Raw genomic sequence first — 15301 nt, 5'->3', positions numbered from 1 at the left:
CTTTATAATAATTACAGACCAAAAGCTTAATCCCCGTCTGTTGGTGAAGGCTAATCAGACAGATTTTCCACAACCCTTCACCCAATTAGGCAGCGCGCTCTGCGGCTCTTTAAAACTTCATTTCTGGATTGGAATAATGGCGTAAAACCTCAAAACTGAAATATATCTTGACAAATGTAGAAACAACTGGGTAGTTTATGATCACCAGACTCCAACGGTCATATGTCGTTATTCAGTGTGAGTGGGGCACAGTGGGACATTGGCCTAATTGGCCAAAGCTTGAACATTCAATATTTCTGAATGATCAACCCACGGGCCTTTGAGGCCACATCGAGCTATAAATAGCTATAAAGAGAGCAGATTCTGCCCAGTTGTAAGCCTGGAACATTAATTGCTTTTCATTGAGTGAAGTGGACATTCACATCCTCTCTCCCCTTCATTATCCTACTTGTGCACATAATTCAACGCCCCCCCTCCTCTTCTGTATTTCTCCCCCTCTATCTGTCGATTACTGTGCATACAATCCCCCCCCCCCCCCCCCCCCTCTCTCTCTCTCTCTCTCTCTCTCTCTCTCTCCCTCCCTCCCCCCTTCACTCCCTCTCCCCACGCTGGTTTAACCTCCATGTTTTGAGCTGACCCACTCTGCCCCTCTGTGGACACCTACGGCATTACAAGCTAAAGCAACACGAGTTGAGTGTATTTCTATTTTTTATAGCATCAGCCAATTATCACTTAACATCTTTTGTTCCAATCTTAAAGCATTCAGTTGCATTAGACAGTCTAATTTGTTTCTTTGCACATATTTTTTTTTATATTATATCGTACATTGTATGCATTTACCCAGAGTGACTTACAGTGAGTGCAACATTGGACTAAGCTATTCTGACATAACATGTGACAGTTTTTACTTCAGATGTGAAAATATGAATTCATCATCAATCATTTTGAATGAATTAAATTTTTTTTCCACATGTGACAATATTTTTCACATGCAAAGTGACAGTTCACAGGTGAAAATGCCATTTTCACATGGGAAATGGGAAGATTCACATGTTCACATATGAAACCCAACATGTGTCCAAAAAGCACATGTGCTTTGAATTCACATGTGGGTTTTCACATGTTATGTTTTGGGGTTTTTTGCAAGAGAAAGGTCATTCCACCACTGGGAAGCAGGAGGACTCGAGACCAGATGAGTGATGACCAGGGACCACAGAAAATCCATCAAACTGGTCTTTTTCAAGGTTCAAGGTTCAACTTTATTTGTGGGAGAAATGTTTTTGCAACAAGGTACAAAAAGAACTCAAAATATTAAAAATCAACCGCCTAGCACACCAACTGTGAGATACAGAACATCATGGCTCAGTAAAAAGCAATTAAGAGACAGTTACAGTTATGCCTCATTACACCAATTTTCCCTCACATTAAACTTTATGGTTTCAGCAGCAGCAGCAGATATAAACAGTCCTAACTCCCTCCTGCTCATCCCTGAATTCAATAGTACAACGGCTGAATGTCTGTTTCTGCATATTTGTGTTGATTATTTTTGAACAGCCTGAATCATTTTTTGGTTTTATTCTCTGTTGCTCTAACACCTCTAAACAGGCAGCAAGCTGGGAGTCTTGGCTTAAATTTTAAGGCTTGTGTGTGTTTATTTGGGCCGTTCTACGCTTTGTTTTCTCAAAATGATGATTTTGAATATAAAGTCCTGTCTCTTGTATTGTGTGGCTTTTGATTATGATTTTCTACTATAACTCTGGGTGCTTTTGGGGTTGACTTTTTGAATTTACATGGGTCCTAAAGATGGAGAGCAAAACATAACTAGCTCTATTTGTATGATGGAAAATAATGGGAAAATTGGGTCCACGCTCTGAAACACCTGCAGGAAAAAGGAGACTGCAGCCTCATCTGCAGCACTCTGACAAACTCAGAACCCCCAGAAACCAGACGAGGTCCAGAGAGACACATGATGAGGAACTAGAGACTCAGCTAGTCTTCCCAGGTGGAGAGAGGTGCAAAGAAGCCCAAACACCAACAGACTGACTGGACTGCTAGGTGTCGTTATGGAGGAAAGGGGCAACAAAAAGCATCACAAAACTTAATTTTTGAGTGAATGTTTCCTATTGTGTTAATTGTATTATGATCTTTCTCTGATCACTTTAAAACCAGGGAATTGTTGTTGGATGGTGTGACCTGTCACCTGAACACAAACCCTTTTCCCCAGGTGCAGCCGAGGAGCCAAATTCAGGTCAGGCAGTCAGTCAGTCAGTCAAGTAACGCTAGTGAGTCGCATTACCACGCTGATGACGCCGTCACGTCAGCGTCATCAGCGTAGTAGCAGTAGCTGTAGCTCAATGAAGTTTGAGCCATCAAAGACAGGCGATTTTGACGTTTTAAGGCGTATCAACCGGTGAGTATCTGAGAGCCCAGTTGCATGAAAAACCTTAGGTGTCAAACTTAAGTTTATCCCTTTAGGCAAATAATTCTCTGGGTCCAGGGGTTTCTTTAGGAGTGTTGCATGAAGCCCCTAAATGATCTCCTCAGCTAAGGGCTTGTATTTAGTCTTTCTGTAGTTTCAGCTGTAACAATGCAGTTGAGTCCCTTGTTACCATGGCAACAGCTCTGCGCGATCTGTAGAGGCTCGGCAGAGATCGATATTATTTTAAAACATCTACAAAACTCACAACTCCCCTTGCAATTTCATCAAAGTTTAAATTGTTGTGGCACCAAACCATGTCATAGATGCTTATTTCATGCAGACTATGAATCATTTTTGTGTACTAGAAACGGACTGGCTGTAAGCTAGCTAATGGGGGAATGCATCGAACAAACTGCTAACGTTAGCTTGGTGGATTTAAGTCTTGCCAACAAGAACGCTGGAAGCATATTTGTCTATCTGGATAGCCAGCCTGAAGCCTAACGTTACATAAAACATAATTTTCTTTGACTAATAAATTTCAAAATAATAGCAAGCTAAAACATGGCACAAATACTTAAGAGACCACGGGAGGCCCCTTAACATTTAAGGAAAGGAAGTGCATTCCATCAGCAATAATATAAGGATGACTAGTAGCCTATCTTTCCTTATCTGCAGATTTATTTAAGGATATTCCCTGAGGGGGGAGATTAGTGGGTTTTGTTGTGCAGCTCACTTGAGTTTAAGGTGAACCTTAAAGAGACCTAAAACTTAACTAAGAGTTTTTGTGCAGCCGGGCAAACTTCTAACTTCACCGGCGTTTGGAAGGCCTTGCTAAAGGAAGTTGTAATTTTACATCTTAATTTGGTGTGTCATTTTTCATCTAAATTTTAATCAGTTTCAGTTAGGTTAGTTTCATTGCACTAGAGGTTAATATTAAATATATATAGAGGTATAACATTGATCATTGATAATTAATCTTTGCTATCTGTAACTGAAGTTATGCAGTACAGTGATTAGTGGAGAGCAGGCCTGACTTGTTTTGTGCTTCCATCTTGTGGTTTCTGTGGGAACTACAACATGAGCTGAAACATTTTCATATATTTTCACATTACCTGTCCATAATTCTTCTTTATAGAATTTTGTTGAATATTGTAAAGGAAATAAACGGTGAAAACTGTGGAAAGTTTTTTATTTTCCCAGATGAATGAGCCTAATGCATCTTAGTGTGGCGTCTCATATAGGTTTTTGTCAGCTGCTGATGAATGAAATGCAATCGAGCAAGACTCCTAACAACAGACACATAATACTGAAGGTGAAGCCCCGTGCTAAATGATAGGGCTACAGGCTATCAGTCACTCGGTGGACTCACTCTTCCAGGCAGGTTAGTTATACACTGCAAAAAATACCCATCATAACAATCCATTCAGTCTCATATTCAAAAATCGTTCAGCAACATTTTTGCCAGTGGGCTGAGATAATTCCACTTGTTTCCAACCCAGTTTTACTTGCTTGAGGATTTTACTAGAAACAATGTCATGAAACAAGGTCACAGATCACTCCATTATCAAGACAATGACACGAAAAATGGTTGAAACCACTGGAAACAAGTGGCATTATCTCACCACTTTGGCAGTGTTTCACTTCATTTAGATTTAAATTAGAATCGGAACAAATTAGAATTTCATTTATTTGTCTTTACCTCAATACTAGGTTATAGGCTATGACTTGTTAAGATGGATATTTTTTGCAGTGTGAGACTACAGCCCCTGTACAGCTACAGGTTAGTGTGGTCTGCAGCCACCACAGCTCTTACCGCATGCACTCTCTGTCCTGAATTGGCAATAACCCAGAGTTACACAGGTGAACAGATAAAGATAATCGACCCGTACTAATTTCTAAGTGAATCACTGGTCTGGATTGCGTGAGCTTCAGCATCCAGAGCGCCGCACACACGCAGCGCATCTCTCTCCGCACCGCACTGAGCGCTGCAGCGGCCCGGCCCGCCGGCTCTCCTCTCCTCTCCTCCTCCTCTCCTCCTCCTCTCCTCTCCTCTCTCCTCTCCGCCTCCCTGCAGCCATGGCCGCCGCGGAGGATGCCGGCACGGATGCTGCGACGACCGGACCTCCAGACTGCACCGAGATGGAGGAGCGGGTAAGACGATTTTTTTTTAGGATGCTTTCTTTGCGATTACGTATTCAGGGATGAGGGATGTCCTGCCCGGCCTTTCCAGCCCCCCCCCCCCCCCCAACCCCGAGCTGCTGCAACCCGAGAGGAGAATAGCTCATTGCATCCACAGCAGCAGAGGCAAAAACGACAGAGGCGAACGATTTTTTTTTATTTCTTCATCGTGGCACAAAATGTAGATGTGTTTAGGTTGAGAAGGGGCGAAGAGGATGAGCCGTGTCGTTTTGACAACAGAAAGGGAGGGCGGGAGGGTGCGCGTTTGGCCATGCACCGCACTGCAGCGCGCACGCACGCACGCACACACACACACACACAAACACACACACACACACACACCGTGCCGTGTGACGCGTTGCTATGAAAGCGAGAAGTGAGAGTGCAGCAGCTGGTCGGTGGATGTAGGCTGCCGAGGCTTAAAAATAGCAAATAGCAAATAGCAATGGCAACTCTTTAACACCGCAGTTCCTGGATGTGTTACACTCGGCTGAAGATCTGAGCGCGCGCCTGTCTGTCAAACCCCCAGTTTTTCCTCCTAGCTGGTGTCGACGGTGACGCGAGTTGGCGACTTGGCAGCAGAGGTAGGAAATTCTCCTCGATCGGTAGAGTAGGTATGAATGAAAAGAGCCGAGTTGCTCGTTTCAGCTGTTTTCTGCAGGGGGGGAAGAGTCGACTCAGAATAGCCTGCAGAGTCCCACTGTTCCCCCCCCCCCGAATTCCCCTGAATGTATTCTTCCTCTGGGGTAATATGATGATCATATTGTGGAGGTATAGGCTGTAGTCCTGTAATGCCACCCTGAACCTGCAGAAGGGGCGGGTCAGCAGGGTATCCGCTCTCTACAAACCCGGGCAGGGACTGAACCTGTTCTTCCACTTCGCTTGCATTGTAGAAATGTTTTTGTCAGCTGGTCTTGTTTTCACACTCGCAGACACACGCACAGGCTTCACAACCGTTGCTGCTCTCCATCCCTCTCTCTTCTCTCCTCTTGTCTAAATCATCTCTCCAGGTGAGTTTTTTGGTTCGGCTGCTGCTCTCTGGCTCTCTGTTATCTTTTTTTCAAGCTTTATCTTTAGCTGATATTTTCTCTGTCACTGGTAAAATGTGATTGAAGTGAACTGAGAATAAACAAAGATAAGATTGTTGTCTAAAATTGTCATAACTGCCACTGGGGAACGTCCTGCACAGGCAAATATTAGGATAAGAGACAGATGTTAGGATAGTAGCTAATTCATACCAAAGGCGTTGAGATTTGTTTTTGGTGGTGATATATCATTGCAGATGCAGGTTATAGTGTCAAAGGTGAGGCCAACCAAATGCGTCAGATTACGCTCTGCTTTCCCCCCCTAATCTCCACAGTGGAAAATGAGAGATGCTGGATTAAGAGAGGGAGTTGGAGAGGGTGAACAGGGGGAAACCCGTGAAAGAAGGCTGGGATTAGAGATTACTGGGCAAAGGATTGTTTTACGACCCAAATACTTTGTCTGCTGTTGCTTGGCAAGGCGTACACAAACTGCAAGGAATATGAGTTTGAGGGAAGAAAAAACTGCTGCTGCTGACATGTTATTGTGTCAGAAACCCGATTCATGTAAGATTTTTGGGGCCAAATGGAAAAAGGCCCTGTTTGGATTCTCTTCAACAGACACTGAGTGGTTTGGTGACTGGTTTACTAAGTAGAAAGGAGCTGCACTTTCTTTCAGATTCACACAGTAAAGCTTTTTTGGACCACCGACACTTCCTGCTGAAACTACAAACTTATGTGCAGAAAAAAAACTAAAGTTATCAGTGTCCTTTTGCTGTTTAGTAAGTAAGCAATTGTTGAATGACAGTTTGAAATAAAGATCTTTTACTTTGACTCTTCCAGAAAGACTTTGGCCAAAGTTTTTACCCTGGGCAGTGGGCCAAAAGCCTTCTCCCTCACTGCTTTTGAAATGTGCAAAGTGCAAAGGTGTTATTACCTTCCCTCTGTATGGTAAAGTGTGTTTTACTGCTTGAATGCACTGAGCCTTTGAATAGTGAATATTGAATGCACAGGGTTCCCACACTCCTGGAATACCTGGAAAAGTCACGGAATGTTAAAATAGTATTTTCCAGGCCTGGAGAAGTTTTGAAAAGAGATGAAAGGGAGAAACGTTGTGGAAAAGTCATAACGTTTTATTTGTGAAGTTCGTGATTTTATTTCTTAAATATTGTCAAATGTCACAAAGTTGTGGCTGGTTTGTTGACAGAGTTAAAATAATATTATAATCCTTGATTTTAAAGTGAAAAACTAGAAGGGCACTCGGAGAGCGCAGACCTCCGCCAAGGTTCGTGCTAGTATTGCTTGTTTGTGAGTCGGATCCGGATCCGCTCCAAAATTTAATGGGTTCTTCCTTGGCCCACGCTACACCCTTCCACGAAGTTTCATGAAAATCGGCCAGTAGTTTTTCCATAATCCTGCTAACAGACAAACAAACAGACAAACGGCACAGAAAACATAACCTCCTTGGCGGAGGTAACAAACAAATGTACAATTAAAATACAATTTATACAGAAATAGAAGAAGCAAAGTGTGTATGTGATGATGCTTTTAGCCTTGGGCCAGGATATACATTACGTTAAAGACATGTACACTGTGCCATGAGTTATTAAAAGTCTCAGACATTGTACAGTATGGAGGGAAATTTGTCTCAATAATCACAAATAATACAGTAACTGTCTTCTTAGTTCAAACTGAGGCTGGGACTTATAGTACTGCAAGAGAAACAAGTGCATACAACATACATGTATACAGTGTTTCCATGAACTCATCAGTTGTAATCATCAGTTACGTGACCTTAATTACATTGTGAAACTCAAAAGGTTAAAAGTCAAAAGTCAAAATATTTATCTGCTTAAAAGACAAATTCCTGTCCATATATTCTCCACAGTGATTAAAGTGATTCAGATTCTTATTGCCTCACTACAAAGTGTCTTCCTCTCTCCCAGCTGAAGGAGGGGAACATGAAGGCCGACCTGGAGGCTCCTCCGTCTCCGGGGCCGGAGGGATCGGCGATCCGGTGCAGAGACGTGTGCCGGTCCTACGGCAAGCTGAAGGTCCTCAGCAACCTCAACCTGACCGTGCCACAGGGACACATGTGAGTGGACTGCTGTGATTGTAGTCATGTCGTACACTCTCTTCCCCATTTTCTCCCTGGTTATCAATAAAGTGTGTGTTTATCTACTGCATCAACTGTATCTAATCAATACTAAAACCTGTTTCAAAAGAGACGGTGAAGCTCTAATAATCAATTATCTGTCTATACTTTATCTCTTCCTGCATTTAATATACTAAAAACCATCATGATGTGAAAACCTTGTAATTCCATATCTATCTATCTATCTATCTATCTGCATCTATCTATCTATCATCTGCATCTATCTATCTATCTATCTATCTATCTATTTATCTATCTGTCTGTCTGTCTGTCTGTCTGTCTGTCTGTCTATCTATCTATCTATCTATCTATATCTATCTATCTATCTATCTATTTATCTATCTGTCTGTCTGTCTGTCTATCTATCTATCTATCTATCTATCTATCTATCTATCTATTTATCTATCTATTTATCTATCTGTCTGTCTGTCTATCTATCTATCTATCTGCATCTATCTATTTATCTGTTTGTCTGTCTGTCTGTCTGTCTGTCTGTCTATCTATCTATCTATCTGCATCTATCTATTTATCTGTTTGTCTGTCTGTCTATCTATCTATCTATCTATCTGCATCTATCTATCTATCTATCTATCTATCTATCTATCTATCTATCTATCTGTGTTTATTGACAGATAAGTCACAAACGCAAATTTGCCAGCCACGTTTGCATGTCATCATGCAAATATGTCTGGCATTCCCAGGGGGGGTCAGCACCTGGATGCTGGTTGGAACCGGTCTGCTCATCCGCTCTTTTGTCATTTATTTACTAACTGATGCAGTTGCCAAAATGTCCATTTCCAGTGAGGACTATCAAGTTTATCTTAAGTAGATCTACTCTGTTTGGCACCAGGCAGCTTCGCGGCCCCAAATGGCAGCGAGAGGAACCCGTTTGAATGCTGAGGACTTCATTACCCAGAAATCATGTAACGTGATTTAAGTGAACTGCACACTCCCTGGACGTAAATGTCTTCTTCTTAGTGTCTAATTGGGTGGAGGTGGTGAAAAAGTTCAGCTATCGTTTTTGAGTCCAGTTTTCTCTGGACGGAGCGCTCGCTCACTGCTGCTCAGGAGACAGTTTTGTATTTCGCTGTTAAGTTTCGATTCGTCTCTTCCTCTGCGCAGAGATTTCCCGCCAGTGACCATAGCTGATACCAGAATCTAATTTGGGCAATCAGGGCGAATCTCAGTTTGGCATGATGAGACGCTCTTCTCGGCTGCAGCCCAGCTTTGTGATTTAGACTATTATATTTTGCGTATTTCTTATAATTCTTGCCTTGTGCAGCTTTAAGTTCCCTGAAGAATTTAAAGTCGTGACTGCACAGCCTCTGTTTTTCCCATGGTTCTCTGTGGTCCCCTGCAGTCCATCTGATTTGTACTGACTGTACTGACACACAGCTCGAGTAGACAGGGTTTATGCACAGTAGCACTTTGCCCATCCACTGTGGTTACACATACCTGCAGGCTCTGGTCTAGGGTGAGAGAGGCAAAAGACATGAGGAAGTTCGGGAAAGAAAAAAAACCTTGAGACTAGGGCTGCAACTAACGATTATTTTCCATTACTCGATTAGTCATTTGTCTATAAAATGACAAAAATAATGACTAATGCCCATCAGAAGTTCCCAGAGCCCAAAGTGAGTCTTAAAATGTCTTACCGGCAGCAAAACCCCAAAGTATTCATTTGATTATGATATGAAACAGAGAGAAGCAGCAAATCTGTAACCAGCAAATGTTTGGTATTTTTACTCGATAAATGACTGAAACGATTCATCGATTATCAAAATTATAATAGTTTAATTTTCTGTTGATTGACTAATCGTTTCAGCTCTGCTTGAGAGAGAAGCTGCTTTACATGTTTTTACATTTGAGGTGTTTGGCTGATGCTCCCATGCAAAGCGACTAAGGATGAGTGAAACAGTAGAATACGCTTCAACTCCTAGATCACCCACATTACAAACAACCAGCAGTATGGTATGAAAGTAACAAACGTTTAGTTATGAGCACGCTATGATGCCACCGTCTCTCTTTATCTCTCTGTTGATCTCTCTCTCTCACACACACATACACACCCTCACACTTTGTGGTGCTAAACTCACCGGGTGACTTTATGACTACTCTCCCTCTATTTTTGGATGTTGGATGTCTCTCTGCATTTCTCTCATTCTCTCCTCTCTGCCCCCGTTATTCTCTCCGATTGCTTTGTCACTTCATACCCCCTAATACTGTAATCTCTTCTCTTTCACCTACTTGCACTCAGACAAACCCCCATATCTTACATTTCCGTCCTTTCGCTATTTCTCATCCTACCACATGTGTGCCACTTCTCCCCGTGTCTTAATGAACATCTTATAAATCGATAAATCATCAAGGTGCCGGCATCTCTCTCCAGCTGTCACCTTCTGTGTGATATTTCCCCCAAGGGCCTCTCTCACATATTCCCCAGAACATTTTAAATGAGCCTTGCATCATTAGAGACTCACTCTTATGGTGACTGTGTAGATTTTTTACCCAGTGGGATTACTGTGTTGAATGTTAAATGCCAGCTAACAGGTTCATGTCAAGCGGTAGTTAGGGGTTATGGTGAATTGAATTTGTGTTTGTAGTGTTTTTGAGTTTTAAATGCAAACTTGACAGGCATTTTATGTGACAGTTTCGGTATCTTATCCACAGCATTGAGTGCAACAGAGGATTTTCTGGGTCAATTTTGTGTATTTGGTCTATTTTTGTTATTCCCGTGGATAACAGGCCAAACGTAGATGACTTGACATCTTACAGTAGAACATCAACGGTAAACATCAGGTTTTCTTGCTGGACTCATCAGTGTTCAGCATACAAGAGAGAGACCAATTTCTCCACTGACAGAAGCCTCAATAGACCAGAATGCACTGCAGCCATAGGGCATGCTGTGCTGGGCGGCTGAGATCACACTGCAATGTTCCCAAACTAGTTGGCTGTCTAGCTATATTTCTATTACTCACCGAAAGCAACAAGTTCAGGCCTGTTCTCTGGGGTTTGTCAAAAGGCATTCTGAGAAATGTAAGTATAGTAAATGTAAATGTATGTAATGTAGAAGTAGACAAGGCAGGTTGAGGGAAAAAGTAAATTACAACCCTTCATCACAAAATAACTCCTGGAATGCAACTTCACAGATTGATGATATAGAGTATAACAGCATAAGAGTATCTGAGGGTGGATTTTTCTTTTAATTCCTGCTGTAGGTCACTAAAATTACAAACCACAGTAAGGAGTCAGTGGGCCAAAACCAAGGTGGGCTGATAAGAGATTTACAGATTATTCCCGTGTCCCAGAATGACCTTGTGTGAAGCGTGTGGCTAAGAAATAGAACCGGGGAGAAAAGGTAGAAAATGTTTTCTTTCCTAACAGATTTTCATGAACATCATCATATAATGTCAGCAATAGTTATTTTGTTTTGACAGGGTGCTGTAACGTGAAGCGCTGGCATACGACTCTGTCAGACGGCCTCCAAACTGTCAGTTGTGGATTTATCTACCGTTGTCATCTGGTTATTTCTCAGCACTTACACTGTCATTGCCTTTCTATCTGTGCAGATGGACGATCTTGAAGAACAGATAGAGAGGCAGGAAGCTTCTCAGCCTCTGATGTTAAAGATAGCGGGGTCGGGTGTAGTCTTGAGGAAAAAATAGATCCAGGATTCAAAATAGTTTTAAAAAGCCTTTATTCTATTTGGCTGTTTATTATGAAAAGTTGTAAACTGTGCGGAGATGGAGTGTCCATTTCAGGTTTCAGGCTGCACTTTCTTTAACATGGTCCACTAGTTTCCATTCAGTTTGGTTGCTTGATGACTGAAGAGGCTAAACCATGTGTTAAACAGTGTAAGACTTGAATCACCTGAAAGTACACAAAAATCTACTGTCTGTAACTATAAATTTACAAAATAATCCAGTTTATGGTCTCACAGTAATGTAATAAGGTTTGAAAACATCACTCATCTCTTATGGTTGCCAAAGGTCACAGATAGGGTATATAACTTTTTTATCTCTCATATCTCATTTATGTTTTTATTACTTCTGTCTGTCTGTCTGTCTCTCTGTTTGATAGCAAGATATCTCAAGTAAGTAAATAAAAAGGAAGTAAGTAAGAAAAAAGGAAGTGGCTGAAAATTAGTGGACAGATCGCCTTTGGCCCAAGGATCAGTTGATTAGATTTTGGTGGTGATCTGGATCTGGGTAGTTCCACCATTAGACAATTATTGTTTTTTAACCAGAACTATTATGCTGCGTTCGTGTGCTGGTGGGAAAGTCCGTCATGTGGGACTTTCAAGTGGAAGACAAACGATAAACAAAACATAAACTGTTAAGGAGGCTTCAGCTTTGCAAGTTGGAGAATTGTTCAGCGTTGGCGAAGGTTTGTGCTGTACAGAGTGGCTTCTAGTTTCACCTAAAATGCTTTGAACTCTTTTTTGCAGTTATGGTCTATTGGGTCCTAGCGGATGCGGGAAGACCACACTGTTGAAATGCATTGTGGGAACTCTGAAGATCTCGCGGGGCCACATCAGTGTGCTGGGGAAGCCACCTGCATTTCCTGGTCATGAGGTCCCAGGGAAGATGGTGGGCTACATGCCACAGGTAAACAACACAGTTTAACACTCATTTTCATATAGATACTGTACATAAAAGCACATGCAAACTCATGTGTTTATCACATGTATATCATACAATGTATTCTGTCCTGCTCTTGTTTGGTTCAAAGTGAAAACGTATCCATTGCAATATATGTGTATGTGCTCAAACAGGATATCCACAGATCCTTAAAACATCTGAAAACGTCTTAAAAAAATCTAAACTTAAGGCCTTAAAAATGTCTAAAATACAGTTATTAGATGTCTTCCTCTTAGACTAATACAGAACTGGGTTACTAGCACAAAAAGCAAAACATATTTTCTTCATTGTATCTGCTTTACTCGACACAATTGGAATAGCTTCAGGACATCAATTGACTATGTTCAGTCAGAAGTACTAGTCTGGTTTTGCCAGCTTTGTTTCTTTGTTTTGGCTTTTGGTCTATAATGGTCTAAAATTAAATTCTATGTATCATTATATTGGTACTAAAAAGTCTTAAATGTTGCTTTCTGAAACCTGCAGATAACCCTTTCAAATGCCTCGCAACTCTCTGTTAGCACAAAGTCCAGCTGCTTATCCAGGGAAGGTCTGCTGAACATGCATGCTATTTTTCAGCAAATTCCCTGCTTCACATTCATATACTTGCACACATTCACATTAAGGAGCTGCCCATCATAATGCTAGTTTTCTGTTTATTGTAGAAATGTGGGGTTAAATGCCTTGCTCAGTGGCCTGTCTTGAAGTCGGTGCCCTGTACCTGGCTGTCTCACATTACTGTCAGATTGGATGTCAGATGAAGCTGATAGCACACATGGCTTATCCCCCATGCGTAACCCCAAGCGTCACATTCGACCCAGCAGGAAGTGGTTTGTGACCCAGCGAGGAGGAAGCCTGTAACGCGACACCTCACCTGTTTCCAGAGTGCAACTGATGTGCAGCTGTGGCGCCCTTGGCTTGTTATCTGATGTCGCAATGCAGAGAAATGCTGCATCCTGACTTTTATAGACTCTTGACTATGAATTGGATTATTTGAGGATTTTCTCCTTTTCTCACATCCTACCGTATTCAAAGCTGTATCACATCACATTACATCACTGTAGAAACCGTAGCAGACTAGCTAGCATCGTTCTTATCTAGCAGTTAACAAGCTAGCTCTGCATTGTTCCTCAACTCTTTTGTCTCTTCCAGATGTTTCCACAGTGGGAGAGCGATGCTGATGTTCACTGTGTTTTTTTCAACCGGTCTTGCCTGCCACATGTTTAGCTTCACTGTACTTTCTTTTCTTACTGCTTTCCTCCCTTGTTGTTGTTGCTATAACTTCCCTAAACTGTGGCTACTAGCTTCACCTTGATAGCCACACCCAGCTCACCACAGGCTCCGCCCACAGAAAATGGTTTACACACCAAAATGTCCTGAAAAGCAGATTACAGGCAAACAGGGGGATTTAGGCATGTACACATAGGGGTAACAGACAGGTACAGACTGATCATGTATAATATATGCAATTTATTGATTTATTGTTGTTGTTGCAGCTAAGGGGTTAGCAGACTAATCCCTTAATCATCAGAGATTAAAAGTCTCTTTTTCAAGAAACCTGGCCAAGAAACTGCACATGGGCAATAATACAATAAAATTACATAAAAGTCAAAATGACCTAGGCTTATGTGAGCACTCAAAAGGCAGTAGATACAGATCAGCAAGATCAAGAGCCAAGCAGTATAGATATTATCTGACTTGCCCTTTAAGTCTGCTTATCTTAGGTTGAAACATTACACATGGTGTGTCATGTCTGTCTTGGGCTACACTGTGCTGGAGGCCAACTGTGCTTTACTTGTATTTTAAAGTTTCTGTGATGTTGTGCTGTGGGTGACACTAGGAATTTCCCTATCAGAGACTAATAATTTCATCAAATCAATCAAATTATTTAATCAAATTATCCATAAAGGGAAAATGGAAAACATGTCATAAGATAGAGGATAATATTAGGAACAGAAATGGGAAAGTACTAACCAGATTGTGACTGAGATCCTCGAGACCGCACAACAGTTCATCAAATGTATTTGTGTTGGAACAGAATAAAACCTTTCATCCACACTCACCGCCCTTTATCTCAACACAGCTAAGAGAAACCTGGTTGCCCCTTGTGTTGCGTAGGATCTGGCGTTGTACAACGAGTTCACCATCAGCGACACCCTCACCTTCTTCGGCCGCATCCACGGCCTGACGTCCAAGGACACCCAGGCGCGCATGAACTTCCTCGTCGACTTCCTGGATCTACCGCAGAAGCAGAGCCTGGTCCGAAATCTCAGGTAACACGACCGCGCTAAACATCCAAACCTGTGGGTGACCTCACCGAAAGGATGAGTGATTCTGAACTGTGCTGATTTTCCAAAATGTTTAGTTATTGGAGAACATTTGGGCGGTGATGTGGTCATTATTTAGGTCCACTTCATTGTGCGCTACACTTTTTACAGACTGTAAAAAAAGATGGACGTAGTGAGTGTGATGTCATCCCTAGGTTTCTGAAGGGCCATTTTGAAGCCTGGAGATTGTGTTTACAGTCGCCGGCCAGTTGACATTTTGTGGCGCCAGAACCCACCATTGGGAACGTGGCCTATTGGTCCATAATTGGCGACCTGTCAATCACTAGGAAAGAATCTATTATATCCTGTTAATGACACAATTATTTGGAAAATCGCCATAAGGACACCACATTAGAAGAAGTGAAATTACTACTGAAGCCTTGTGGAAAACAAGATTTATTGACTATATTTTTAGCAGAAGTTGGGTTGTGGTCCCATTGACTTGCATGGAGTTGGGCCGGGTTTGGAGTCTGCCTCTAGCGCACATTAGAGGAATTGCCGCTGCCGCCACGTCCACATTGGAACTCAGGGAATTATACGGGGAATAGTAATCGGCCTTTCTGTTA

The 15301-nt window shown here is 42.0% G+C and overlaps 1 protein-coding gene across 1 annotated transcript in view; it reads left to right on the top strand.

The window, feature by feature from the left end:
- Positions 1-4543: 4543 nt before the first annotated feature.
- abch1 (ATP-binding cassette, sub-family H, member 1) overlaps positions 4544-15301 on the top strand; it is a 34557-nt gene continuing 23799 nt past the window's right edge. Inside the window, exons 1-4 of the mRNA XM_071516040.1 lie at positions 4544-4570; positions 7566-7714; positions 12219-12378; positions 14527-14681. Of these exons, the coding sequence (XP_071372141.1) occupies positions 4559-4570; positions 7566-7714; positions 12219-12378; positions 14527-14681 (476 nt within the window). The 5' untranslated portion in view covers positions 4544-4558. The remainder of the gene's footprint in view (positions 4571-7565; positions 7715-12218; positions 12379-14526; positions 14682-15301) is intronic.

Source organism: Centroberyx affinis, unplaced genomic scaffold, assembly GCF_046629955.1.
Source record: "Centroberyx affinis isolate AG114_WGS23_722 - 3 ecotype Tasmania unplaced genomic scaffold, CSIRO-AGI_Caff_v1 ptg000391l_1, whole genome shotgun sequence".
Classification (NCBI taxonomy): Eukaryota; Metazoa; Chordata; class Actinopteri; order Beryciformes; family Berycidae; genus Centroberyx; species Centroberyx affinis.
This window is presented reverse-complemented; position numbering and strand designations above follow the sequence as displayed.